The sequence below is a fragment of the Pyrgilauda ruficollis genome, unplaced genomic scaffold (genome assembly GCF_017590135.1).
Source record: "Pyrgilauda ruficollis isolate IOZ18807 unplaced genomic scaffold, ASM1759013v1 scaffold62, whole genome shotgun sequence".
In the NCBI taxonomy this organism is placed as follows: Eukaryota; Metazoa; Chordata; class Aves; order Passeriformes; family Passeridae; genus Pyrgilauda; species Pyrgilauda ruficollis.
Window position 1 is genome coordinate 2,403,850 of NW_024527933.1, and position 25,713 is coordinate 2,429,562.

At 44.0% G+C, this 25,713-nt stretch overlaps 1 protein-coding gene across 10 annotated transcripts in view; it reads right to left on the reverse strand.

Annotated features, from left to right (window-relative positions):
* Window positions 1-25,713, reverse strand: part of LOC121362480 (spermatid perinuclear RNA binding protein) — a 59,206-nt gene that overhangs the window by 31,266 nt on the left and 2,227 nt on the right. For 3 of the 10 annotated variants that reach the window (XR_005956506.1, XM_041484026.1, XM_041484025.1), the window contains exons 1-5: window positions 23,837-24,094; window positions 5,340-5,515; window positions 2,975-3,192; window positions 2,064-2,229; window positions 206-350 (exon numbers count right to left, since the gene is read on the reverse strand). Coding sequence is in view for 9 of the 10 variants with exons in the window: in XM_041484026.1 (XP_041339960.1) it covers window positions 206-350; window positions 2,064-2,229; window positions 2,975-3,192; window positions 5,340-5,342 (532 nt within the window). In the remaining variant the exon portion in view is untranslated. Of the gene's footprint in view, window positions 1-205; window positions 351-2,063; window positions 2,230-2,974; window positions 3,193-5,339; window positions 5,516-23,836; window positions 24,099-25,713 lie in introns of those variants that run through there. The other 7 variants (XM_041484027.1, XM_041484021.1, XM_041484024.1 and 4 more) reach the window with 5 other exon arrangements.

Genomic DNA, 25,713 nt, shown 5'->3' on the forward strand with positions numbered 1-25,713 from the left:
TGAAAGGAAAACTACACATATTTACATGAAATTTAAGTGACCGCTGTCTTTTTAAGGCACAGATAATGTAACTCATGGTGGCAATAGCCAGTCTAGTCAATACATGATGCACAATTAAACACCTGCTTGCCAATTAACCCTGTGCTGCACAGTCAGGACATTTAGCTAGAACAGTCTTAAAACCAAGTTAAAACGCTCTGTGTACCTCCTTCCTTCTTCTCTGCTTCATCTCGGATGAGAGGGGATGTGAGTATCACCTTCAAAGTGAGCTTGGGCTCCTTTGTGTTATGGATAACAATAGCTGCCTCATTTACATGCTCCTCCACCAGATACTTTTCTTCTGTAAGTTTCTGAAAGTCACCAAGAAAGATTTCAAGACTCTCCCAATCGACTGAAAAAGTGAAGAATCTGTGTATGTGCCTCAGCTAATGAGAAGGCTACAGGGCATTGCAGTAACAAAGGCAGCCTTGCCTCCCTCATTAAAAACAATTTAAAACATTTCTTTTGTAGCCAGTGCTACAACTGCCTTACAGAGTGCTCCATTAACATGCAGTGTGTCAGAGTTCTCTGCAGTGATCTCTCTGCAGGCCTTTCAGCCACCCTGTGGGACCTCTCTCACCCTCCAGAAGCACAAGGGCAGGCACAGAGGGCTCAGAGGCCTCCAGGCACCCCTTCTGTGCAGAGCCTGCTCAGCACACCCGTGGTCAGGATGTCTGCTCCAAGCCCTTCCCTGCTGCAGTCTGCTCTGCAGCTCCTTTATTGTTGGGATGAAAATGGCTGAGCACCTGCTCACCATGAGCCTTCAATCAGCAGAGCAGAAGCTCCTGAGTGTCTGAGCCTCGCTTGTTCTTTTTGTCCACTAAACCCTCCTTCACCTACAGCATCTGATCCCTCTGCAGAGCCTCTCCTTGTCTTCCATGCCCACAACAGTTGGTGCATTTCACAAGTCAGAGTCTTCTTCCCTCATATTTTCTGTAATCCCTCACAGTCCTTCCCCACAGGATCTTACCTGCCTGTCCCTTGAATTTATTCAGTCTTCACATATTTTAATTATGTCTATTCTTTAATTTTATCTCACTTTTTTTGAAGCACATAATTAACTTTTCTTCTCACTTTCAGCCCTCCTCATTTCATGCCTCACTACAAGGTTTATTCTTTAATACTCAATACATCTCTATCATTTTCAAACAAGTAAAATTTACTCTTTACTACTCAAAAGATCCTTTGCATTTTTAGCTATGGATAGGGCCACATCTCCAGGAACAACATTAGCCCATTAAAACAAGCCCTTTGTGTGACAAAATTAATGGTGAGAACTAACAGCTGTCAAAAATGGTAAAACAGGGGGAGAAAAGCTGATCAGAAGAAAAGCAGATTGAGTTTGGTTGTGGTTTGTAGAGGGGCACTTGCAGTGGAACATTTGAGGGCAGTTCCTTGGCACTTGGTTGGTGAGTCTGGAAGCTGGACTGACTGCTCAGCCTCAGAAGTATCCCTAAACAAGCTGCAACTGCTGCCCACTGGATGCCAGCATCGGAATTAAGTAGCCATAAATTAAAAAAAAAAGTGAGGTCATGATTAACATGAGCCCAAATGAGTGACCACCTAAAGTGACATGTTCTCACCTTGGCAGCACAGAGGGGTTTATGTGGGAACAGCCCAAGCAAAGCAGCTGCAATGGGGAACTGCAGGTTCAGGCAGGGGACAACAACAGGGACTGAGTGACACACTTGAGCAGGAAAGATTTCTGCAGTTCAGCTGATGTTGGGTGGCCCAGAGCACCCAAACCCACCCTGGGTTAGTTGCACACACAGAGGTCAGCTGCCCTCAGGGAACTGACAGCACAAACAGGAGTAGGGCAACAACAGCAGGAAGAGGTTACATTTGTGAGTAAGGACTTCATGTCACCACATTAAACATGTCACATGCCCCAGATGCCCTCCTAGATTCAGAGTATATTCCTTTACATCACTTGTCTTTCTTGTTGGAACAAATTCCAGCCTTTCCCCAAACAGCCCTTGCAGTGCTATCAGCCATTGTGGGAGGACTGCTGCAAATGAACTCACCTGAATTTGAGCTGGGAGATTGTCTTTAACGATACATAACAAGGTTTTTGTGGGTTTTTCTTTGCACATGAGAACCAGCTCCAGATCCATGTCATCTTTGATCAGCAAGCCCTTTGCAACCAAGCCAATTCTCATAACACCACACAACGTCCGACCACCTTGATCCCTGGAAATGAAACAGTTTAGGGTAATTAAAGGAGATTTTGCTCTCCAGCTACAGTTTAGGGGAACCTTTCAGAGTCACAGCAAAGAATTTTCAAAGCAACATAGGGACCCTTAATTTTTGAGTGCTGAGAAAAAAGACTGTGACAAAAGCCACTTTTATAGACTAGGACTGTTTAAAAGCCTGGAGTAAAATGCAAGAAATGCTGCTTTGACAGGCCAGCACCAGCTCTTTTCTCATCCAGTTGTCTGCAAAGCATTTACTGCACACTTGGATTATTCTTTTATAAAAAATCAGCATCTTTGTGGGGCTGAGTTGTCAGCTGGGGTTAAACTATGGCAATAATGGGAAGTAATGGAGGCTTAGGAAACTTTGTTTGCTGGATTATCAAAACTTCTTTTTTGTATCAGACTGCAGGAGCCCCCAGGCACATGGCTGTCGATTTGCACTGGTGTGTTCCAGGGAATTGTATTTGCTTAAAACTGCTGAAAGGTTTGTCTGCTAAATGCAACTTCACAACATCACAGTAAAATAAGCAAAGAAATAGAGAGCAACTGCTGCCCACACTGGGCTTATTGCCATTCCCTGCACTCCCCCCACGTGCTCCCACATCAAGAAGTCCAAATATATCCCCCTCCTTCTATGAAATTCATGTGCAGCAGACCCAGGTAACACTACCACTCTTATTTGGAGGAAAGGAGCCGTTGAGAGCAGCACAGGGACACGTTGTGAGCTGAGCTTCACTCACTTGGCAGAGCCTTCTGCAGCTTCCTCCTTGGCTTCCACATCACCCTCACACTTTGCAGACTTGTTCTTTTCATCCATCCAGTCAGAGACATGCTTAAGGGCACATTCTACTGTTGAGACCATGTTCTGGACAGCTTCAAGCTCCTCTGGAGATGGATAAATGGTTGAATGTTTCACCATTACGTGGCGGTCATCGTTAGCAAAAGATCGGATCGATCTCTGTTGCGGAGTGGGAAACAGGAGGAAAGAGAAGAAAGTTACTGGAGCATTGATAGGACATTGCCTGAACGGGAATCCTGCCTGGCAGGGAGGCTGCAGACTGGGCATAGCCTGAGGAAAGGAGGGCAGGAGAGAGGACTCCTGTTTTGTAAAAGGCATTGATATTTTCCAAATGCAATTTTGCATATTCTGGAAGTGCTGAGTGCAGCCACCCCTCCTCTGTTTATGGCAGGGACCAGAGCAGCACACACCAGGGAACAGGCAGTCAAAGAGCCAATCCCTCACAGCTTTGCTGCTGCTGCAGATGAAGTCACAGGCAGTACAGAACTGTGAGAGGCTCAGCCACTGTGCAGGGATTTGCAAAGGCATGAATGAAGATGAGAATAAACATACACGGTAAGAGACTGAAATTTCTTTTTTAAAAACATTCAAATGAATAGGAAGATATTAGAGTGCTAATTAAAAAAGCCTGCAGTGAAGTTCAGAGTCCTGAGTGATACTGCTGAGGGAGGTGAACTTCACTAGTTGGGTAACCTGTGCTAGGAAGTTTTGGGTTTGCTGCAGACGATTCAGGTGAGACATTTTTGATCTAAACAGTGCCCCAGACCAGCTGTGATCACAGCACAGACCTGTGGCAGGGGCAGCAATAAGTCTTGGTCTCCACAGACACATCAGCCACTGCTGAAAGCCCCCCAGAACACAATCACCAACCAAACCCCTCTGTTCCTCCTACACGTTAAGCACCTTAATTAGGTGTCATTTTCACCCCTTCTTCATGGGTTTGTAGCTGTACCCACTCCTAGGGACACAAAGGGCCTCTGAACAACCTCACAGGCCTCCAGGCTGGATCCTTATTAAGGAACTGTCCATGATCTCCTGGTTTACTGCACTCCCTGAGTCTCTTCCATTGAAGGTCATGACATCATTCCCTTCCTAATTTTTGAGTTCCTACCCAGATGGATAATTTGGGCAGAAACAATTCATCTGTCAGGGGCTGGTTTTATCCCCTGCAGTTTGATAGGCTGCAGAGTGCTTCCAGGAGGTCCCTCTTGTGGTTATCCACAACATGGATACAGCCGGGCTGCAGGGAAACGGCCGAGCTGCATTTACAACTCACCCACCATCTTCTGCCTTCCAAAATGTCACAGCACTGGAGCAGAAACAAACTGGTAATTCCTAATGATGAGACACATTTTCTTTTCTAATGAAGAGGGGCTGACAAGATCAACTCCTCATCACAGTTCAGGCCAAAAAGAATGACAGAGTGGGACACTATTTAAAATATATTAACAACTCTGCTTTGCAAAGAGTTCTTTCTCCCTTTCCCTCTGTAACTGGTAAAAGTCTTGGTTTAGGTCTTTTTTTTAAATACAAATATAAACACACAGCCTACCTGCAGCAACCAGCCACACAAATGCTAGCAACTGTATTTAAAATTTATTGCATTTATTCTCATTTCCATTCTCTCAGTAATAACCTTAGAGGGCTTAAAAATATATAAATATGTTTAAACTGCTCTCCACTCATATTGTTCAGCAACTGAGCAGGTTTATTCCCTTTTTGTGAACACATTTCAGAATCTCACCATCACAATACTTCATATTTGCACATCTTTACAAATCCCACATCTCAGGCATTTCTATTTGCAGCCAAACCCAGGCAAATGAGGAGCAACTCCTCACTTAAATCATACCCAGCACACTTGGTACACACATTTCATCTGCACTGCCACAAAGTGTGTACAGAGGCACCTGCAATCACACACACACACGTGAATGATCAAAACTTGCTTTTGTGAGGTAGAGGTGGAAAGGGAACGTGAGCATTTGGTAATGAAATTTGCGAGTTCAAGGTCACTGGTGCTGTTTGCTACAGCCTGCTAATGCCAGTTTTATTAGAAAACCTTATGAGCATCCCCTTCGTTCGTATTTAATAATTCATGTACTGCAGGCTCACAAGAACACTCTTTGGCTTTAAGAGGCTGACAATACATCAAACCCCACTTGCTCTGCTCAAAGCACACAGTACCATCCCTCAGTTAGTGCAAGGTCAGAAAATCCCCTCTCTCGGGTTTGATCAGGCCCCATGCAAGCCTGGCAGCAGAAAATACTTTTAATGCACCCCTGTGAAAGACAACAAATACCTACCATGGTTTGTTAGTGTTTCAGCTCTCTCTCCCTCCCTTTCTCCTTTTCCCTCCTCCTTGGTGTCTTTGCTAAGCACTGTTTTGCCTGACAGAACCTCTTCATAAGCCTCTCAGTCCCTTGACAGCTCAAGAGTTCATACAGCCAAGGTGCTCTGCGAGTCACTTTCTCTAATTCACCTGCAAAAAGAGAGAAACAACTTGAAATCAGCAGTGATGGTGGTTGATTCCAGAAGTGCTGGATGCAGCACATGAGGCAAACCACTGCTCAGAGCACCCCAGCTTCCAGATGGGACAGTCACTGATCCATTTATATCTGAGCAAACAGATGTCATTGTGGAAAGCAACTTTTTTGTGATGTGCCCACACACATGTAACGGCTTTCCCGTGCCAGTTAGAGCTGATCCCAGGGACATTTGGCAGGCACCTGGCAATCCCAGCTTCTGGGATGAGGAAGACAGGAAATCCAACATGGCAAACATGCTCCATGTGAAACCAGCTCACAAAGTCTCTATTTTTGTGTCACATGCATGTTAGGAATTAAATCCTCTACATTTAATTACCAGAAGGTAATTCTCTGTGGAAATCCTCAGTGCAGCCCTCAATCCTGCACAAGAACCAAGGCCTTAGGTTGCAATAACTGCAAGTTGTTATTTAAAGGCAGACAAGCACATTCTAACAAACTGCAGACGTCAGACTTGTGAGGAGCTGAAATCACCCACACCGCCTGTGCTGCCCAGGCACTCCCTTTCCCAGCACACAGCATGGAAAAGATCCTGCAAGAGCAGCCTTCTTGTACTAAACTGGGAAACAACACCAGCACTGGCACCATAAAACTGCAAAGAAATGCTCTGTGAGAGAGAAGAGCAGATGAACAGAGCAGGTAATGTGAGAGAGGGAAGCATAAGCTCACTGCACAGCAAGACACTCCTGTCCTTGCAGAAAATTCCTGTTTTCCTTTCTCTACACATATTGTTGCATCAGCTCTCCAGCAACATTTTGAAGCAACTGGAAACCCAGTCAGTAAATTTCTGCAGATTGAGACACACACACACACACGTTTCCTTTTCTTCTGTATGCTGAACCCCTTCTCCAGCAACACTCTGCATATTGTGTGTCAGAGAAGCCTGACATTGTTAGAAATTAAAAGCATGTTTGGCAACAGCAGAGGGATAGGTGAGATGACATGAAAGCTGAGGAGATACTTAAACCTGTGATGTGACAGGGAATAATTAAAATGTTGCATCCCACAGAGATTTGAATGTGACAGGAAAGGTAAAAAGGTAACAGCAGATCCTGCTTCCCTGGTTAGGAACAAATTAAGGAGGTTTACAGGACCAGTAGCTTTGGCAGCAAGGGCCTGATAGTTGTTTGTAAGTCACATCACTGAACTGAGGGTGCAGAATTGGGTAAAACAAAAAGCCAGACAAGAACACTGTGCAGGGACCTGTCTGTTCCAGCAGCTGAAAATTGCCAAGGAAGAAACCCCAAGAGAGTTAAGTGCAGTCATACTAAAAATACTTGGGAAAAGCAAGCTAATGAAAACGCTGACTGACCCCACTTCTCATCACAGAGGCTCTGTGCCCACCAAAGTGTATGAACACTACCAAACTGCTTCCCATCAGCAAAGGGGGTGTTCTTAAGAAATCCTGGAAGTCAGACAGGGGCAGCTGGGAGGAAAACTAAGCAAAGATCACTGCTTTGGCAGTATTTATTTTGTGAACTAGTCATAAGCTCCTCCACACTCAACAGCCTTTCACCATCTCCAGAACCAGCCAGACTCTTTACAAGGTCATTTTGCTTTGTAATAATATTAACTTGAGTCAGCAAATAGCAAACTAGAGAGACTTTTATGAGACACATTTCTAGATCATCTGTTTGAAATTATTTCTCTCTCCAAACTGAATTCCATCTATCTTCACCTACTCTTCTTCCCTGTCACTCCCACATTTCACATTTTTGGTTTGTTATCTTCTGTGGTAGCTGTAACTTGGCAGTTCCAGGCAGAGAGAAGGACACTGGAATGTGTTGCTGACTTCAGCATATGCCCAGTACAATGTCTCCAGCCTCCCTCCCAAGACTACTGCAAGCTGTTGCTTATCAGCTCACCCAGGCTGTGGCAAGCAGATGGCCACGATAGGTGGCTGAGCAAGTTCTGGTGCTCACTAAGTGCTGAGCAGCTGCTGTCCAGAGGGCAAGGCTGCAAACACTCACTCCTCAGGGGCAGCCCTGCCTGTGCTGGGTGCTTCTCAGGGTCTTGAAAAATCCCAAACAGGCTGGAAATGAATGTTGTGTCACAGCCACAATGGGGGTGAATCTCTGCTGGGCTGATGAAAACACCAACACCTCTCCATACTCTGCCCTAGGTGCTTGGAGCAGTGACCTGCTTTCTTGTTTTAAAGACAAGTAGAGGTTGTTGGATGGAGGTATTTATGAGCTTTTTACCTCCTCTTTTTTTCAGCAGTGTGTGGCTGAAGTCAGGGCACATATTAATTACAAAGGGATCTTTATTATAAAATTCAGAGAGCTGGAAAAAAACCCTGAAAATTGAGTCAAAGCTGATACACGATGTCTTCCAAGTCATTAACATCCTACGAATATTTCAGAAACACGCATAGGAGTGAAACCCTAATTTAGTTCAGACTTTGAGAAAACATTTTCAACAAAAGCATTAAACAGGAGGGAATTTACTATAAAAGTACAGACACAATATACAGAATAAAGTACATTTGACAGCACACAGAATTAAATTAAGGAAAACCAAAATCAAATCTGCTCCAACCATATGGACTAAGGCAGCATAACATAGCTCAGCACCAAATACATCAGAAAGCATTATGTGAAGTGAACAGCAATTCCATAAATCCAACAGCCTCATTCCACAACCAGACTATAGCAGGATATTTGCTCTTGCATCCTCAGGGAAGTAACAGTTGATGCTCGGACTAAAAAGCACAATATTTAATTGTGTGGCTGTTTTACCTAGGGGCAGCCACCCACACTTGCAAGGAGACTTGTACAGGAAGCTCCTTGCACCACTGAGACCTTGGTGACCTTGAAAAAGTCACTACTGCTCTGCATCATGTGCCCCTAAAGTGTAAAACCAGAGTAAATAATCTCTGTCTCCAAACCAGGTCACAGTGGAGCCGCGCAGAGTCTGCAGTGTGGTTTAAAATCACTGGGGATTTGACACATTAGAAATGTTATTAAAACACCATGACAGTGGAGCAACGTTTCCATTAAACATCCCATCCTTCACAGAGGAAGTTTATGCTTTGGCTCAAGACAAGCAAAAAGAATTTCAGATGAGGCTTTTGTAGTAGGAGATATTCCTGCATCTGCAGCTGCATTCCCAGGGGACAGACAGTTAAACAGCCAGGGGTGATGAATATGCTCAGCTACTTCCCAGTGCCTGTGAACAGGGAGGTGAAAAGGGAGGAGAAACAGGTACTTGCATTCCATGGAAACTGAAATACCAGAATTAGAGTGCTCTGAGCCTCCAGAAAGGAGACATGAACTGTGTCTGGCACTCCAGCATCCCCTTGCACAGAAGTGTTACTGGTGCAACAGAGGAGATTGGGGTCACTGGGCACCAGAGCTCCAAACCCCTCACTTCAGTGAGCTGCTCTCCAGGCTCCTGGCCAGGCCAAGTAGAACACCATGAAAATTGGTTTAAAATGCTCCATCAAGAAGGCACATGCTAACAATATTCAGCTGAAGCATTAAAACACCCTCCACCTTCCAAATCTACCCCGACACCAGTGTCTGCCATGGGAAACTGCACTTTGCAGTGTGCAGCACCCCGAGAGCAGACAGAGTTTATACTGACAGGGCAGCAAGAACAACAGAGGTTGCTAATAACAAAGCAATGAGTATCTAACACAGCCCGAGGTGTATCACACGCAATAACAGAAAATAACTGGAATTTATACCGGTTTTTGTTACCTTCAAAAGTCAGAGTGAGAGGCTTGCAACTTCAGTTTGGAAGTTTATTTTAGCCTCTGCTTTGCATTCAGGAGACAGGTAATTTTTCATCACACCACACAAAGTGCTGCTGAAAATATGTTGTGTTTTTCTGCAGTATAATTTTATTGCTGGCCTTCTGCCAAGAGTCTTTCTGGCAGCATCTCCCACAGTTGGAAACTGTGTATCTGGGTCAGAAAAGACAAGCCGCTTTTCAGAACAGCTCAATACATTTGGCAGAGATGCTGATATTGTAATTGAACTCTTTCAGCAACTCTCTTTATGATGTACCCAGACACCAAACAAAACAAGATCTGCAGTGTTGATTAATGTCAAAATAACTGACAGAGAAATATCAAAATAGTTTTCCTTCACATTAAAAGTATCAACAAACCGGGGGGGACAGATAAGAAATACAATTCATGAGGATTCAGAGAGGAGCACAGGGCAGAGAAATCTGCAAAATATGACTGACCTGTGCCTTGTGCAGATATTCACTATTTAAAATCCCAGCTCCTTGTGTGGAACTTCCCCTTCCCCACACAAAGAGAAATCCTGGCCACTCAGAGCCCCAGCAGCATTGTGGAGAGCACTGCCCTGTAACACTGGGACACATATTTAACAAGGCTCAGACTGCTTCCAGCAGTATGCTCAGCATCCAGTTTCACCTGGAGACTGTGTATTCATAGGAGTTTTATTATTTTCCATGTAATGCATTTCCTGGCAAAGTTGCATCTGGGATAACCTTTAGAAGGCTGGAATTTTCCATCCAAATGAATAATTACAAAGCAACACTATAGTTAGAAGCTGAAAAGGTACTTCCTCTGGCAAACTTACACTTCATACAACAAACACTGGAGTCTGGGATTACTCCTGCCTGTTCAGTTCTCATAATATTTCAGTCAAAAGCTCCTGTGCTCGGAGATCTCTTGGGAGCAGCCCCTGCCAGGCACCCCCACACCCAGCTCTAAGTGCCAAAGACAGGGCAGGCACAAACTCAATAACCAGATCTGGAACCACAGCACATGTAACCATCAGCAGAGAGAAATCAAAGTCACCTTCCAGGCTCCAGAGCTCTGACAGTGCAAGGAGCACAGCTGCCCACTTGTCAGCGTGCAGGAAGCTGCTGGAGAGCTCCTGGGGAGAATCCATCTGTGCCAAGGCAGGACCCTCGGGTCAGAGATGCAACTGAAAATCAGTGAACACATGGAGCCCCCTCCACTGTGGAGTGAGGAATGAAAGAAGAGCCAAAAGAGATCACACTGGTGTAGTAATTAAAGAAGTTGAAGAATCGAAGGCAAGCAATTGCTTAATCTAAATTAATGCATTAAGGTAAAGGAAACAGGGATGTGCAGAGTGTAGCTCATATTTTTAGCTCCTGGAAAGAAGGTGAAAAGATGGTCTAAGGGGAAATCATTACCAGCCTAACAGGAAGGTTAAAAAAGGAACAACAGAGGCACTGTGTGAGCACATATGCAATCATTTGAGGAAAAAAATGCTCTGTTTCAGATAGAATCACACCATCCAGTCTCAGAAAGAAGTACACATTAGTAGAAATAACTGCAGCTATTGAATTGTAATGTATAAGATAGATAAGAGTTTTGGAAAGAATGTAAATCCTCTTGGGATTGAACCTACTAGAGACTCCTGAGAACAGGAAGGTATTCACCACACTCACCAGGTGGTCTTCAGAGCAGCACACCAGCTGTAGACCTCAAGGTATCTTTTACATCAATTTTTTACATCTCCCTCTAGATTTTTATCTGGCTTCACATTCCCTGAAACCTGTACAACCCCCAGCAGAGCCAGGGCTGCAGAGGGTCTCTAATGAAATAATTTTGAAATTGCCTTCACCCCCTGGTATGGGTGTCAAGATGCAAGACTGACTAGAGACAGACCAAGTGCAAAAAGTTTTAAAAACTGGCTGCTGACACTTAAATAACAAATTGACACATGAACAGTTTAATGTTTTTCCTCTTCAAACAGTAAGAAATAGGCAAAACTGAATTGCCTGTAAAACTGAGCACTGCAGAAGACAAAATATCTTAAAGGGTGCATTTCTTGGCAGGTGTCTTCAATAAAAAGTTACAGATTAGATAGTACATAAATAATGAATAGCAAAGTATTCATTTGAGACAAGGCAGAAACCACCACTGGATTCTCAATGTCTCAATATCTGTGAAACACTGAACTGATTTGTGACTTGAAACACCCTAATGTTGCACTCCTGCTTTCCTGGCTAAACTGGTCAAAGGAAACATGAAAGTACTTTGCAGTCATAATGTGACATCCACACTCAAAATCATCTGAAATTCTTAACTCAGACTGCATTCATTTACAGTTGAAAAATTAACTAAATTAATAACAGAATTATATTACACTGAAATTACACTCACCATCTGCAATGTCATTTTCCCAGAGACAGAGCTGGTTTAAGCAAAATTCTGGATCTGTGCCTGAAATGACATCACATTCTCCAAAAGAGAATCACAGTTCTACCTCCTCCACCCAGTTTGTGCCATGCTGGGTCCTCACCACGCCAGCCCTGTCCTGCATCACACCCCAGCACTAAAGCCTTGCACATCTCCAGACTCCCAGACTCCCCACAATCCTGGATTTGTGAGCCCTGCCTTTACCTGCACGGCTTTCACTGGTCAGAAACCACCACAGGAAACAGCCACGATGTTGAGGAGATTCAGAACAGGGACAAGCCTTCCCCAGCACCCTTCAGCTTCACTGAAATAGCTGCAGTGCCCCAGTTTCTTTGCTGCTGTGATTCATATCCCATAGAATGTGGGATTCTGCAGGTGGACCCGAGCTGCAGCCCAGGGACTCAGCCAGGACGGCGGAGCTGCCGCCAAGGAGGCAAAGGCACACTCATGGAAAGGCTGGAGAGCATGGCATTCCCTCTGGGTTGGCAATAAATAAAATACAATTTCAACAAGAAGAAGGAGGCTGGAGCCCAAACTGTCCTGCAGTAACACTGGATCTGCTTGTATTGGTGGTTTGCACTTTCCATCAGTTCCATGAGGCAAACACTGGCTCTGTCCCTGCTCTGCAGCCCAGGCTAAAGCACATCCTGGGAGTTAGCAAGAGCAAAGAGAAAAGCAACATGGATTCTAAAGCTCTGGTTATAAACAAAGCAAATTTAGTCATTCTTACAAATAACACAATGCAAATACGTGTTTGACAGTTGTGTTTTCCCAGTGTTTACATGAAGTGTCAAAGCATTAAGAAGTTTTTAAGAATAAATGCTCTCCTGACTAAAATTTCAGCAACCCTAAACGGTGCAGTTTAAGGAAGTTTCTCCCCAGAATTTCTTCCCTTATGTCAATTATACAGACCCTGTGTTTGCAGTGTTGCAAACCCCCTTGGTTACTGTGCCTGGCTGCCTTTCAGCCAGTTTAAACATTCATGACTCTCCCCTGAAATGCATTTTCTAGTATGTCAGTCTTGCTGCCTCAGTGACTTTCTTTTTTTTTTTTTTTTTTTTTTTTTTTTTTTTAAATTAAAGAGAGAAGATTTAAAAGGATTTGGAATGGAAGATCACTAGACTCTGTGAGTATTGTGTAAAAAGCTCTTGTGCTCCCAGCCAGTGAACATCCTCCATCAGACTTTTCCCATGTTTTACCTCCACTCTGACTCCTGAACAAGTCCAGGATAATTTTCTACTTCCTGACTAATTGGTTGTTTTGTCAAAGAACACATTGTCGAAGTTTCTGGGTTACTAAAAGCTTAAGGTTTTAAGTGTTTTTTCTTGCCATCTCTTGCCCATCCAACCACATTATTTTAAAGCTGATCCAGCATCACAACATGCAATGCCACAGGAAGGTCTGAAACAGAATTTGTAACTAAAATCTTGGGCTGTTTAGGGAACAAATTTGGCTCTTTTGAGACCAAACCAAATTTGGTTCTTCAGAACCCAGCACCCATTCAAGAGAGAGCACTGGGTTTGTCTCTGGGGAAGGGTACCCTGGCATCCATTTTCAGCCTCAGAACACAATTATTTGCTTCAAGTGCATTATAACCCTACCAAAAGATTTGAATTAGGTTACTTAGGCATGAAAGCTAGCAACAATATCCATCGAAGTAAAACACCACACCAGCCTGAGATGGCAGAGGAAGAACTGTCATTTGTGACCCAAGCCCACCATTTGCCTTGGACAGGATCTTGTAGTAGGAAGTCCCAGCTTAGCTAAGAGAAAGAAAAAGAGCCACAAACATATTTAGAGATGTGCAGAATTAGTAAATAAAAACAAAAGTCCTATTTCCCTGGAAAACCATGAGTCTAAAAATATTTTAGATGGCTCAATCCAGCATGCTCTTGCCCAGCAGACCTCCACTGCATGCAGGTGCTGTCAGATCTGCCAACTTCACTTGCAAAACTCATCTATTATTCCCCTCTACAGTTCACACAGCACAGTACAGCCATGGAAATGAAAAAAAGGATGACTTTAGCAGGGACCATCACTGGTGGAAATGCTCAGTTTGTAGACCACAAGGTAGGTTACAAAATTAATTTCTCAGCCTAAGTTCTATATATTAGTCTGATCCTTAGGAACATCCTGAGATGAGTAATGAATTCCACAGCCTTTTTTTTGTTTGCTTACTTTTAAGAGGTCACTGAAATTAAAAAAAAAAATAAATTAAATTAAATTAGGTGTCTGTAATACTGTATTCTCCAGTATGTTTGGAGAGCAGGACTGTGCTAAGTAATTGATCTCAAACTTGAAAAGCTACAGTTAATCTTTTTTTATCTTTTGAATTTCAAATAAAATCTGAGGGGGAGAAAAAGGAGCTCCCAGGATAAACTCACCAGTCCCAGGAGGATGGTGTTTTTAAACCACAGACACAACCTAGCTGGTTTGGTCTCTTCCTTTACATTTCCTACAGGGCTAGGAATTAGTTTAATTTCTCTTTATAAATAGTGATGTCATCTCCACCCTGCCACTCACAAGAGCACCAAAGACACTTCCAGCTCTTCATTTGCTAAAGAAGCTTCCTCAGCCTTTGCATTCTCCACCAGACATCACACCCCATCCTCCCACCAGCATGGAGCAACCAATCTCTGAACAGCAAAACAGGATCAGCATCTTGGCAGGCACCACACTTGCCAGGAGCCCAGGAACCCCCTGGGCAGGTCAGGAACCCCTGGGCAGGTCAGGAACCCCTTGGGCAGGTCAGGAACCCCCTGGGCAGGTCAGGAACCCCTTGGGCAGGTCAGGAACCCCCTGGGCAGGTCAGGAACCCCCAGGGCAGGTCAGGAACCCCCTGGGCAGGTCAGGAACCCCCTGGGCAGGTCAGGAACCCCCTGGGCAGGTCAGGAACCCCCAGGGCAGGTCAGGAACCCCCTGGGCAGGTCAGGAACCCCTTGGCCAGGTCAGAAACCCCTTGGCCAGGTCAGGAACCCCTGGGCAGGTCAGGAACCCCCAGGGCAGGTCAGGAACCCCCAGGGCAGGTCAGGAACCCCCAGGGCAGGTCAGAAACCCCCTGGGCAGGTCAGGAACCCCCTGGGCAGGTCAGGAACCCCCAGCCAGGCTGGCACACACACGGAGCTGTGGCACAGCTGCTGCAGCTCCTGGAGCAGGGGCAAACCCCACTTTGTCTGGGAGGAACAAACAGCCTGGCCAATCAATAGCAGCATTCCAAGTGCTCTCAGCCTTGCAGGGACATCAGCTCTCAACAACAGAACTCTCTGTCCCCAAAGCTCCTTTCATACACTAGAGCTGCTAAAAGTAACACTTGGAATTACTGTCCAGGGAAAGAGTAGAGAAAAACAATCAAAGTTAGTTTATTTTGGGCCATTAGCTGCAATTTGTGTCTGGCCACTTCAGTTCCCCCAATAACAGGAAACCTGCTGTGTCTAAATGCAACACTGATGGGGTTTATTTTATTTCTCAAAAGGAGTTGCACTTGGGAAGCCACAACCTGTCAGGGAAGGAGAGCACACGGTTCCGGACGCAGAGGCAGGATCAAAACCAGGATTAGAAACCAGCTGCCACAGACTGAGGGAGCTCTCCTCAGGTGGGCAGAGCTAGAAACCCTTTCATCCCTCAGTCCAGATTAGAGTGTAAATGTTTTTATTGCCTGCTTAGCCACCTGTGGAAATCTGTGTCCATGTCAACACCACTATTATAATGAACTCTGCTCTTGTCAGCACAAAAAAACTGCCTGGTTTTCAGTCCAAAACTATACTTTTAGTGATATAAGAATATCAGATTATAATGCCATCAATCTATCTTATTCCACAGTTAAACTGAATTCATCTCTATAACCTGTTGTTTCTGTGTTAGTGAAAATAATCCTTTTTTTTTAAAAAAAAAAAAAAAGTACATAAGTACTTTGTGCACTGAAAAAGCACTTGGTTCTGCTGGTTTATGAGTTCTTCACTTTGCACAGCTCCTCTGTTGTGGAAACAAAAGTCCTTGTATTGGGCTTTCTCAGTGATATTTGCACACTCCTACACTTGCTGTAACAGGGTGTTCAGAAACAGTTCTTACTGGCCTGGGAAAGTTAGGTCATTATTTATTAACTGCAGAAATACACTGAAGAAAACAATAACAAGGTAAAAGAACATTCTTGCCAAGGCTTGTTGCTTGTTTTGACAGAAACAGAAAGTAGTTAAACCTAGCTAACACCTTTTCACTGAGCATTTTGCTCCAAACATTTATAATTCACACTCTGCAGGACCAGGAACAGAACAGCAGAACCACCAGTGCAACACTGTCAACATAAGGAAAGGCTGTCCCTGAAATTCAATGGACAAATATTACCAGGCAATTTCATGCATTACCAACACAAAATCCAGAAGTTAAATTTAGAAGCATGATTTCTGCAGACATTCAGATGTTTCTGTTCTAAATTTTCCAGAAATTGCAAATTAAAACTTGGCAGGCTTTAAAGTAACCCAGCACGTGTCTTGTGCAATCCAAATCATGGTCAGTCCTATTACTCTGCAAAACTGTTAGGAAAAAAAAAAATCATGCCTTTCACCACATGGTTTCAGACAAATGACAGAGACATTCAGTTTATCTCTGTGCTGAGAATGAAACTTAAGTACTGTTTTTTCCTCTTGGAATACTGCCATGAAAGTTAAAAGCTAACAGAGGAACCAACGTTCTGCCCACTGAAGGATAAGCACAGTTTGGTGAATAACACCACTTACAGAGCTGCATCCAAGTGGTTGTGGCCAATTTTTCCCAATTACCATGGGGAGAATATACTGCATTTCTAGACTGATCTCATTCCTAAACACTGCAATGAGATATCAAAGCATGCAGGTGTCACCAAGGTGCTTTGTGGAAGTGTCAAACCCTGCAGAGTTTCTGCAGCCACTCAAGATAAAGTGTGTTTTTCAACACCACCAAGAGTAATTGAATGAAACAGCTCAGAAGTAACAAACCAAAGAAATCTTGGAAATTATTTCTCTGTCTCCCAGAAACCAGACAGGACTGCCCACCCTCCTCTTGCTAACCTGGGGGAGATGGCCACCTCCATGCTGGACTTTAAAGGAGACTGAGAAAACATTACTCAGTCTTTTCTATTTTGATTCCGTTTATCAAGTTTCAATGTACTTTTATTAGGAAAAAAAAGCCAAAATCAGACCTTAGATAATCAAGAATTTCACAACTCTTCAAAGATCACTTCTCTAATTGCTGTGATAGGTGTGTTGTGGTGTTTGCATGGGGAAGAGACCCCACTGCTCAAAAATTCAAGTGACTTGCCCAGGGCCACAGTAACTCAGTGGTAGCATTGGAACAGTGTAATTTTTTCATTTACTACACACACCAAGCATGGAGCATCCTCTTCCCTTTCTAGCTTTCCACCTCCTTAGGCTTCATTAGTTTAATCTGAACAGACACTGCATTCCTGGCTGCTTTTGTTATTCAATCTCTCTTGCAGGATCATGGGTTCCTCACAGGCCAGCTTGGCAAACTGTCCCAGGAAACTGCTTGACAACAATTACCTGTCCATTCATGAGAGTCAAATTAGCAATTCAGTATCTGAATATGGTATGATTAAACTCAGGAACCTAATTCACAGTGTGTCCTACTTTCAGGCATCAAATTTTTTGAGCACTGTGCTCTTTTGAAAGTCAAACTGACGAGGACTCAGGAACCTTGTGTCTTTTTCAAAAGAGGCCAATGGAGCCCCTCTTTTGTCAGGTAGCAGGACACACACAGTCTGTTCTCAGGAAGAACAGAAGCCAAAAAAACAAGAACACTTCAGAAGGCTATCGAGGGACCTGAGCCAGTGTGCAGGACAAGGGGAAGCTTTGCAGCAGCTCCTCAGCACGAGCACTCTGCACACCACATTCCAGCACATCGGTGGCTTTGAAGGAAAAACCCACAGGCTCTCTTTGCCACTTGCTTTTTCTAAAGCTCCAGCTGACATAGGAATAGGCTCTGGAGGAGAAGGGAGTTTCTTCTTCTCTCTCTTAAAAAACCAACAGAATAACTAGTCAGAACCCAGCTTTCACTTTTTAGATGAGTGACCATCTAAAACACCTAAAATCAGATGTGAAGGATGGACAGGGTCTGAGAGCATCTCTCTTACAAACCAGGAAAACCACTGGGAACTCCCAGATGATCAGGAGTGCATGGCTTCCCTTGCCTGCACCCAAACCACACCCTCAAACAAGATCCCTTTGGACTGCTCCACATTGAGCTCCAGCCATCCAAAAGCAGTTTGTAACTCCTGTGAGTTCTTTCAGGATGGCTACTTTGATCTTTTCAGGAGATATTTCAAACTCTGTTAGAATATTGTCAGGTACATCGATCACCTAGTCCAACTGTAACAAGAGGAGCACAAATAATGGAAGCAGAGCAAGGGAAAGAAAGGAGAGGGGAAGTACAGTAAATCCTCAACTCTTCAGCTCTCTGCCAAAATTCAGTCTTCTATAGACTGTGCATGAGACTTGCTACTGTGCTGTGTGATGAGGGCAAAGAGAACTCATTGAGACAAGGTGCACCTGCTAAAACTGGCACTAAAACCAGGCAGCTACTGCAAATCAGTGGTGCCCAGCACCAGCAGAAAGCAAGTCTTTGTTCTTCTGGCACAAGAGGACTCCTTTACTGCGAGTACCACATACAGATCAAACATTTATAAGCAAGAGAAAAGCTAGCCAAGGGATTTGTATTAAAATAAAGATTGCAGATCACAGTGTGAAAGAAACAGGGAACGTACCAGTGAGTCCCATGCCCAGCCAAGCTCTCCCAGAGCAGCCCTTCCTCTGAAGGAGAGCTGCAAGGAGACAGCCTGAGCCAACAGTTTCTACAGCAACTGCAGAAGCACCAGTTCAATGATATTCAAACCCTGCAGTAACTGCAGAGGCATCCGTAAATGGATACTCCAGAAGAAATATTTGACAGTGTCCCCTGGATCCTCTGCCTCCCTGGGCAATCCATTGATCCCAATCAGCTCCGTTCAGCTGTGGAGTTGCCCATTTCTCTGCAAATGCTTCTGAATCCTCTTTGCCCTTAATAGTCTTTCAGCACACTTGCTCCTCTTCAAAACTTCATGGAACAGCCACCAGAGAGTTTTGTAGACACAGTGCTGGAAGGATGAGTGTCCTCATCCTGCAAGGGAGAGACCAATGCATCCATGTGTGGTGCTGCTGCAACTCCTCAAGGAGGGTGGAATGCTGTTATGACAGTGGCACTGGGGCTGCTGCACCACTAAAAGCACACTTGGAAGCATCTCAAAGGGAACCAAAACAGAGGCCAGTTACCACCCAACTGCACAGAAAGAGCAGATCCATTTGGAACGTGGCTGTTTTAACACTCATGTAGAAGCCATATTAAGGAACACAAAATATTTCACCTATACACTTGCTAAGTTCTCACCTAAGAATTGTCATTTACTGAAGGATGTTTAGGGCAGGACATGTCTTGTTCCCCTTCTAAGAATCTGCTATAATAAATTACAGCACCTCAACAGTCACAGCTTCATCAGTTCCATTTTGCAGGAGGTTTTCCATAAGTCTGCAGTGTTACTTTGGATCACAGTAAAACTTGGCATGAAGCTCAGGCTCCTGACCCGCAGCAAAAAGTTAAACAAAATTGCTCGTTTGTTTTTAAAAGGTTCAGGAGGTTTCCAGTTTCAGGCTCCTCAGTGTTTGGGGTGGAAGGGAACAGTACCTACAGTCACAACTCAGGGACATTCAGTATTCATTCTCTGCACAGAATGGGCTTGATCAGAGACCTGTCAAAGATGCACTTTGTAAGCTGCTCTCTTCTGTTAGTTTATTCCATGAGGCCACATCCACAAACCCAGGTTTTTGGTCAAGAGATCACTACTTATATAGCACTGACTCCCAACTACCTGCTTTAAAAAATGTCCTTTATCTCCTGAGCTAACAAAAGGAAAATTACTGAATTCCCTGAAAGATAAAACAGACCATATGAATATATTCAGTGTAAAAGACAATCTCATTCCCACACTAATGGTAGGAGAAAAGAAATATGAAAGCAAAAATATTTTGGTTTTATCTTCATGCCTTTTATCATGATTTATCCAAACAGCACCATCACTGTGATTGTGACAGTTGTTATTTCTAAAACACGAAGAACTATGAAATCTTAAGTGGAAAAGCATCTTATGAGTTGCTAAAGTATAAGCATGCAAAGATGACTTCTGGATCAAATATATTCCTTAGCAGGCCAGTTTTGAAGGAATAAAGACTGCCATTCCAGACAGTCATCTTCTAACACAAATTAAAATTTTAGAAGTAATTTATTTAGCAACTATAAACAGTGTCAGATTCCACAAAATTTGCTAAGACTGAAAATTCAACCAAATTTTTAAAATTGTCAAAATCCCCCCAGTTACAGGAGGTTCTTATGTGCCTCCAAGGTGGGAGTCATGATTCTTTTCTCTTACACAAATTTAGACAACTGTGTTCTCTCTTCAGCCTTCTGGCCATCTGTAGAGATGAGGAGGTGTGTACAGATGTGGGCTCAGAGCAGAACAAGCTACTTCTCTGAGCTCATATTTTTGGCAGTCACCAATTTCACCCTCACCCACCAGAAGCAAAGAAGTTATCGGTTTTGTCTCCCCGCCCTTTCCCAGTATTTGCCTTTCTTCCTGGCTTTTCTAGAACACTTGTCACCATATTTACCAGACTACATTTATTACTGGTTTTAAAATAACAGTTTTTGTGAGACAGGAAAACATTTCAGATCTTTATAGGGAGAACTTCAGACACGAAGAAATGAAATTGTGCGGTCAGTCCGCAGCAGAACCTGAAAAGAGGCCAAATGCTGCCCTAATCAATACTTGCAGGTTAATTGCCAGACATTCTTCACTGGAACACAGTGTTGCTCAGTGCCTGCTGTTGAAGAGTTTTACCCATTTCCAGTTTTGGAAGCAGTGGTCCCAGTTCTCCTACGCCCCATCCCCACATAGCACACTCTGCAGTTCAGCCCCGGTGATGCTCTTTAAGGTCACCCAAATGGCACAGCTGAGCACTTTAAAGGAACAGATTAAGTCTCTGCATGATTGAAGACTTGGAGAGCATGACTGGGTAACCAAAGAAGCCCTAATCTATTTGCCAAGTCCAATTACCTAGCCATCGAATCAAGAGATCATGAAGCATTAGGACATGGAATAACTGCTCACCAAACTGTTTTAGCTCTCTGAAAAGATGACAGTCACTGAGAGCCTATGACATGGAAAAGGCATCCTTCAAAGCAGAGGTGGGGAGAAATCAGTTCTTGGACATTTATGTTTTTCCCTTATCTTCTCTTGAGCTATACCAGCTATCAGAGTAAAGGGGAAGAGATTGGGATTGGAAGAGCAGTCCAGTCAGAGAGTAGGAATCCAAATGTTCTGAGTCTCTGTGTCTGTTTCCTTGAAATCCCATCAAGTATCCTACTTAAAGACCCATGTTTGCTGTTTGTTCCATCATACCAGAGCCCTCAGCTTTCCAGTGGCTGTGTCTGTTCTCTGGTACCTCCCTCCCTGGAGTCACAGGCTGTACACCTACAGCTTCCCCTTCTATTCCAGTCTTTTCCATTAAAGCAAATCCCCCCAGATTGTCACATCAGACACACAGCAATCAGGCAGAGCAGAGAAGGAAAAGTAGAAAAGCACCAGGAGGGTCACAGAGCAAACTCAGCCCCCATACCTGGGGAAAAAGAGCAAGTTTCCACATGCAAAGAGCTGTCCCTTTCAGCACAGCTGTATCAAAAATAGGAATAAATTACTCATCTGTCTCCTTGTCTTCATACTGGAAATGGCTGTCTTCAGCCAGCCCCAGCATCAGTCACACGTGTCAGAACATCACACAGCTTCCTCAGCTGGGAAAACCAGCCACGCAGGTTGGGCCACTGCCACCACGGCCAGGGAATGAGCACCACACCAACAGCTGTTCTGTGCATTCAGCTTCAAAACTGATCAAACCTTAGCACACAGCAGTCAGCACTTCCACATCACTGATGTGATTTGTTTTATGGTTAACAAAAACACCTGCAGCCCAGTGCCACAGATCTTCTCTACACAAGGTGCCACCATTGGACCCTTGATGATCATGCTTCTGCTCTGTCAGAAACACAGCACCAGCTGACTGCCATGGGGCAGCTCAGTCAAATGCTTTTTATTTTCTTTTTTAATACAAGTTTTAATTTGTTTCTTGAATGGATCTATTCATACTCTCCTGACATGTAGTCTCCACATCATGTGTTTGGTCCAGCTGGTCAGTGTCTTGCTAAGCAGGCTGTAAAAAGACCTTGCCAATCACACACCTTTACTCAGGTATATACCAGCTGGCAATTCTAAAACATCACCTATTTCAACAATGGCAACTAAATTCAGTGCAGTGCAGCTTGTTTCCTTGCTGAATTTTGTAGTTTTGTAGTTTTTTAGTGAGCAAGATATCATGTGTATGATTTTATGTTAGTTCATGTTATGAAGAAAGATACCGTGTTTATTGAGAGGGTTAAATTGGGACCCATGCTTTGGCTGCTATGTCCTAAAAAAAAAAAAACAAACAAAAAACCAGCCCTGCAACAAGTGAAAAAAACTTTATGCCTCCTTCAAGATCAACCATGACTTATCATAATCCTGTTATGGGACCCATCCCCTGCAAAATACAGACTAAGAAAGATGTATTCATTTCACAATGTCAGTGGAACTATGGTAAACAATTTTTTTTGCAAAATCGTGCTGGAAGGAATCAGCTGCTGTGTGCCCAAACCCCTGCCACAGCCTCAGGCCTCCTCAGCCCCTCGAGGGAGCGCTCTGCCCAAGCTCCTTTCTGCAAGCACAAAGTGCCACAACTGAGGTTGTGGGGCTGGCTTCCCACACACCCGTGGGCTGTGCTGGCCTTTCCACAGGCACATCCTGCCATGAGAGCTGGGATTAGGGAACATTTGGTTTAGGACATCATGAGCTCAGCCCAACAGCTCCAGAGGAACATTCCCCCATGGAACACCATCCCCGTGTCTCAGGGAATGCTAAAGACTCTTGAGGGCCCAACATTTAAGACGCTGTGCCAACACTCCAATCTGCTGTGTTGCAAGTAAAACAAGAAATGTGTTCAAAGTGTCTTCCCCCACAAGAATCAGAGGAAAAGGAGAAAAGTACAAGGCCCTAAACTCAGCCTGCCCTTTTTCTGCTCCTACCAGGGGGTAATTTCTATGGGGCAACACCAGTTTCTCACCACTGAGTTCATTTACTGCCAAGCCAAATGCCAAGTGCTGCTTTAAAATCTAAATTAATTCTGGTTCATAAGATTTCTTCAAGTTTGTGACATCTCACAGCTACCCACGAGTAAGAGTGTTTTTCCCAACCAGATATTCAAACATAAATTTTTTCAATAAAGACAATTTAAACTAAATGCAGAAAAAGAACAAGAAGCAGCAAAATTTAATTTACTGGCATAGCCATACACACCCCAATTTTATTTTCTTTTTAAGCATACAATTAAGGGTAATTTAATTCCCCTGTGTAGGCATTACATGAAAGGGAAACATTATTGTAAGAAGAGCTCAGTACTGTTGGTACACAAACCTTACGACAGATAAATTAGACCTTAGGAAAACAGCATGTAATTTACATTTTGTTATGTCAATCACCAGGAGCATCTTAGGGCTCTTAAATAGCATGCCAAACCACAACATAAGGGAACTAATGTAAATCAACTCATGTGGCAGGATCACTCAAGTTTCCACAATCCAAAAGATCCCTAAAATGGATTTCATAAGATTATTCCTCTTCAACATCCACTTACACCTTTAAGTTTCCAACAGGTTATGACAATATTTTACTACAGAAGAGTTACAAGGTTTTGCACAGTTATAGAAAAATCAACTACCTAAGACCACAAGGGGTTTAGTAATTAATCCCTGGTCTTTATTAGTGGAGAAGCCAAGGGGCAGATGTGCAGGTGGCCCAGAGAAACAGCAGCCTGGCTCAGCTGGACACAAAATCCAGCCTTGGGTTAGTCCCACAGTTCTTGGGTTTAGCAGCACAGGAGGGACAGAGCAGCCCAGGGCCATGCTTTGCATACCTTCACAAACAGCACAACAAATGACATACCCTGATTTTGTTCTGGGGCTTCCCCTACAGCCAGCACCTCGTCCACATTCTGACACCACACAGGAATTTAGCAGAAAGGTCAGGATGTGCACTGCAAGCAGAGCTAGGAGCACAACACAACAGACCAGCGTGGGGTGGGCTCCGAGAATTCTGTCCCCTCCTATTCCGTGATGACTACAGTAAGAGGACCAGAAACATAAGGTAATTTAGCTACTAAATAAAGTCTAAAAATGCAGAGTGCAAGATGTTTACTCGCTCATACCATTCGTAAGAATTGCTCTGCAGGTTTTTTGTTAAGGGACATGAATTGAGGTTTTCAAAGAAGTTAAATGGGAACACTGTCCTTCTGTGAGCTGACACTGACACGAACTGTGACACTGTTTTCTGTCATCAGTGCTCAGTGAAAAACTTGCACATAAGAAGGAAAAACTACACAAGTGCCAAGAACTGCAGAAGTACAGCTGGAAAAAAACACTGTCTTTGGCATTGTAGCTTATATCAATTATTGCTTTTAACAAAAACACCAGCAATGCCTTTCAGGTAAGGCTTCTCCTTCCATAAATATCAAGTACAAAGTTTCTGTTTGTCAAATCATGCCACAACTACAACAAACATAGTCAAACTGTGGTTTCTACAGAAGGGTTTGAGACTTGTATTTTTCTGTTCTTTAAATCTCAACAGTTTTTTCATATTGCTTTAAACAGGAATTTTCCTTTTCATTTCCTCACTGCAGCATATTCAGCAGCAAAGCAATCTTCACTTGCCAATACTGCTGGGCTACAGCAAATCCAGGACACCACACCAGCCAAGTGCTCCTCGTGTGGCCGTTCACAAACGTCCTCGCTCTCCCCAGCCCAGCACAAAGCAAGGCACAGACCCCAAAACGCTGGGGTCTGCTGTTGGCATGGTGAGAGACACCAGGAACCCAAACTGAGCTGGAGGTGAGCCCAGAGAGGTGCAGACTGACCCTGTGCATCCTCAGCAGCCAGATGATCCCAGCACTTCCCTGCCTCCTGCCCCCAGCGCTGCCCTCTCCCAGCCCAGGCTGTAAATCCACAAACTGCCACCGTTCTGCTCTTTGCATGTTGATACTTTGACACACTGTCACTCCTGGTGTAGGTACCTCACCCAGCCCAGGACAGAGCTGCATGTTTTAGCTGACACTTCACCTGCATGTTCACGGTGGTTTTTCACACACTGGGAAGCCTGTTAACCAGCCAGAGCCTTTCCCACTCCCCCTTCCCAGCCATGGATGTGCTCTTCAAAGAGCTCTATTTACATGCCAAGCTACAAAGCAACGTGGAAAAACTGCATCTTTTATGATTCTACAGTGAGGTTTTTCACAACATGAAGCAGCTTCTTAGACTACTTTTTTTTTACTTTTTTTTTTTTTTTTTTTTTCCAAACAAGATTTCACGGTTCAAAAAAAAAAAAAAAATCTCAGTCCACCCACAGGCTTTTGAGGAACATTAACAGAGGGGCTTCAAAAGAAGAGAGCTCTGTGACCTTAAGCATTGCATTCTGGATGAACATCCATGGAAAAACTGTGTACAAGGCAGAGACAAGAGACACCAAAAGCCACATATCCACCACAGTTTAAACTGCTTCTGCCATGTTTAGGTCTGGCATGGCTTGCCTTATGCCATCTTCTGTTGTACCTTTCCAACTGCTCACTGTCTTCTTATTTACTTCTGAGCCTTTGTTTTGAAATCAGCTGTGTCTGAAATTCCTTCTAGGACAAGCCACAAAGCTGGGTTTGGTCACTTCCTCAGCAACACTGACACCAGTTACCCCTGGGCTCCCCCAGCCCCAACACACAGCTATCTCTATGTGGAATCTTTCTCCAGTTCCACAAGAAATCAAGTCCTGGATTTCCA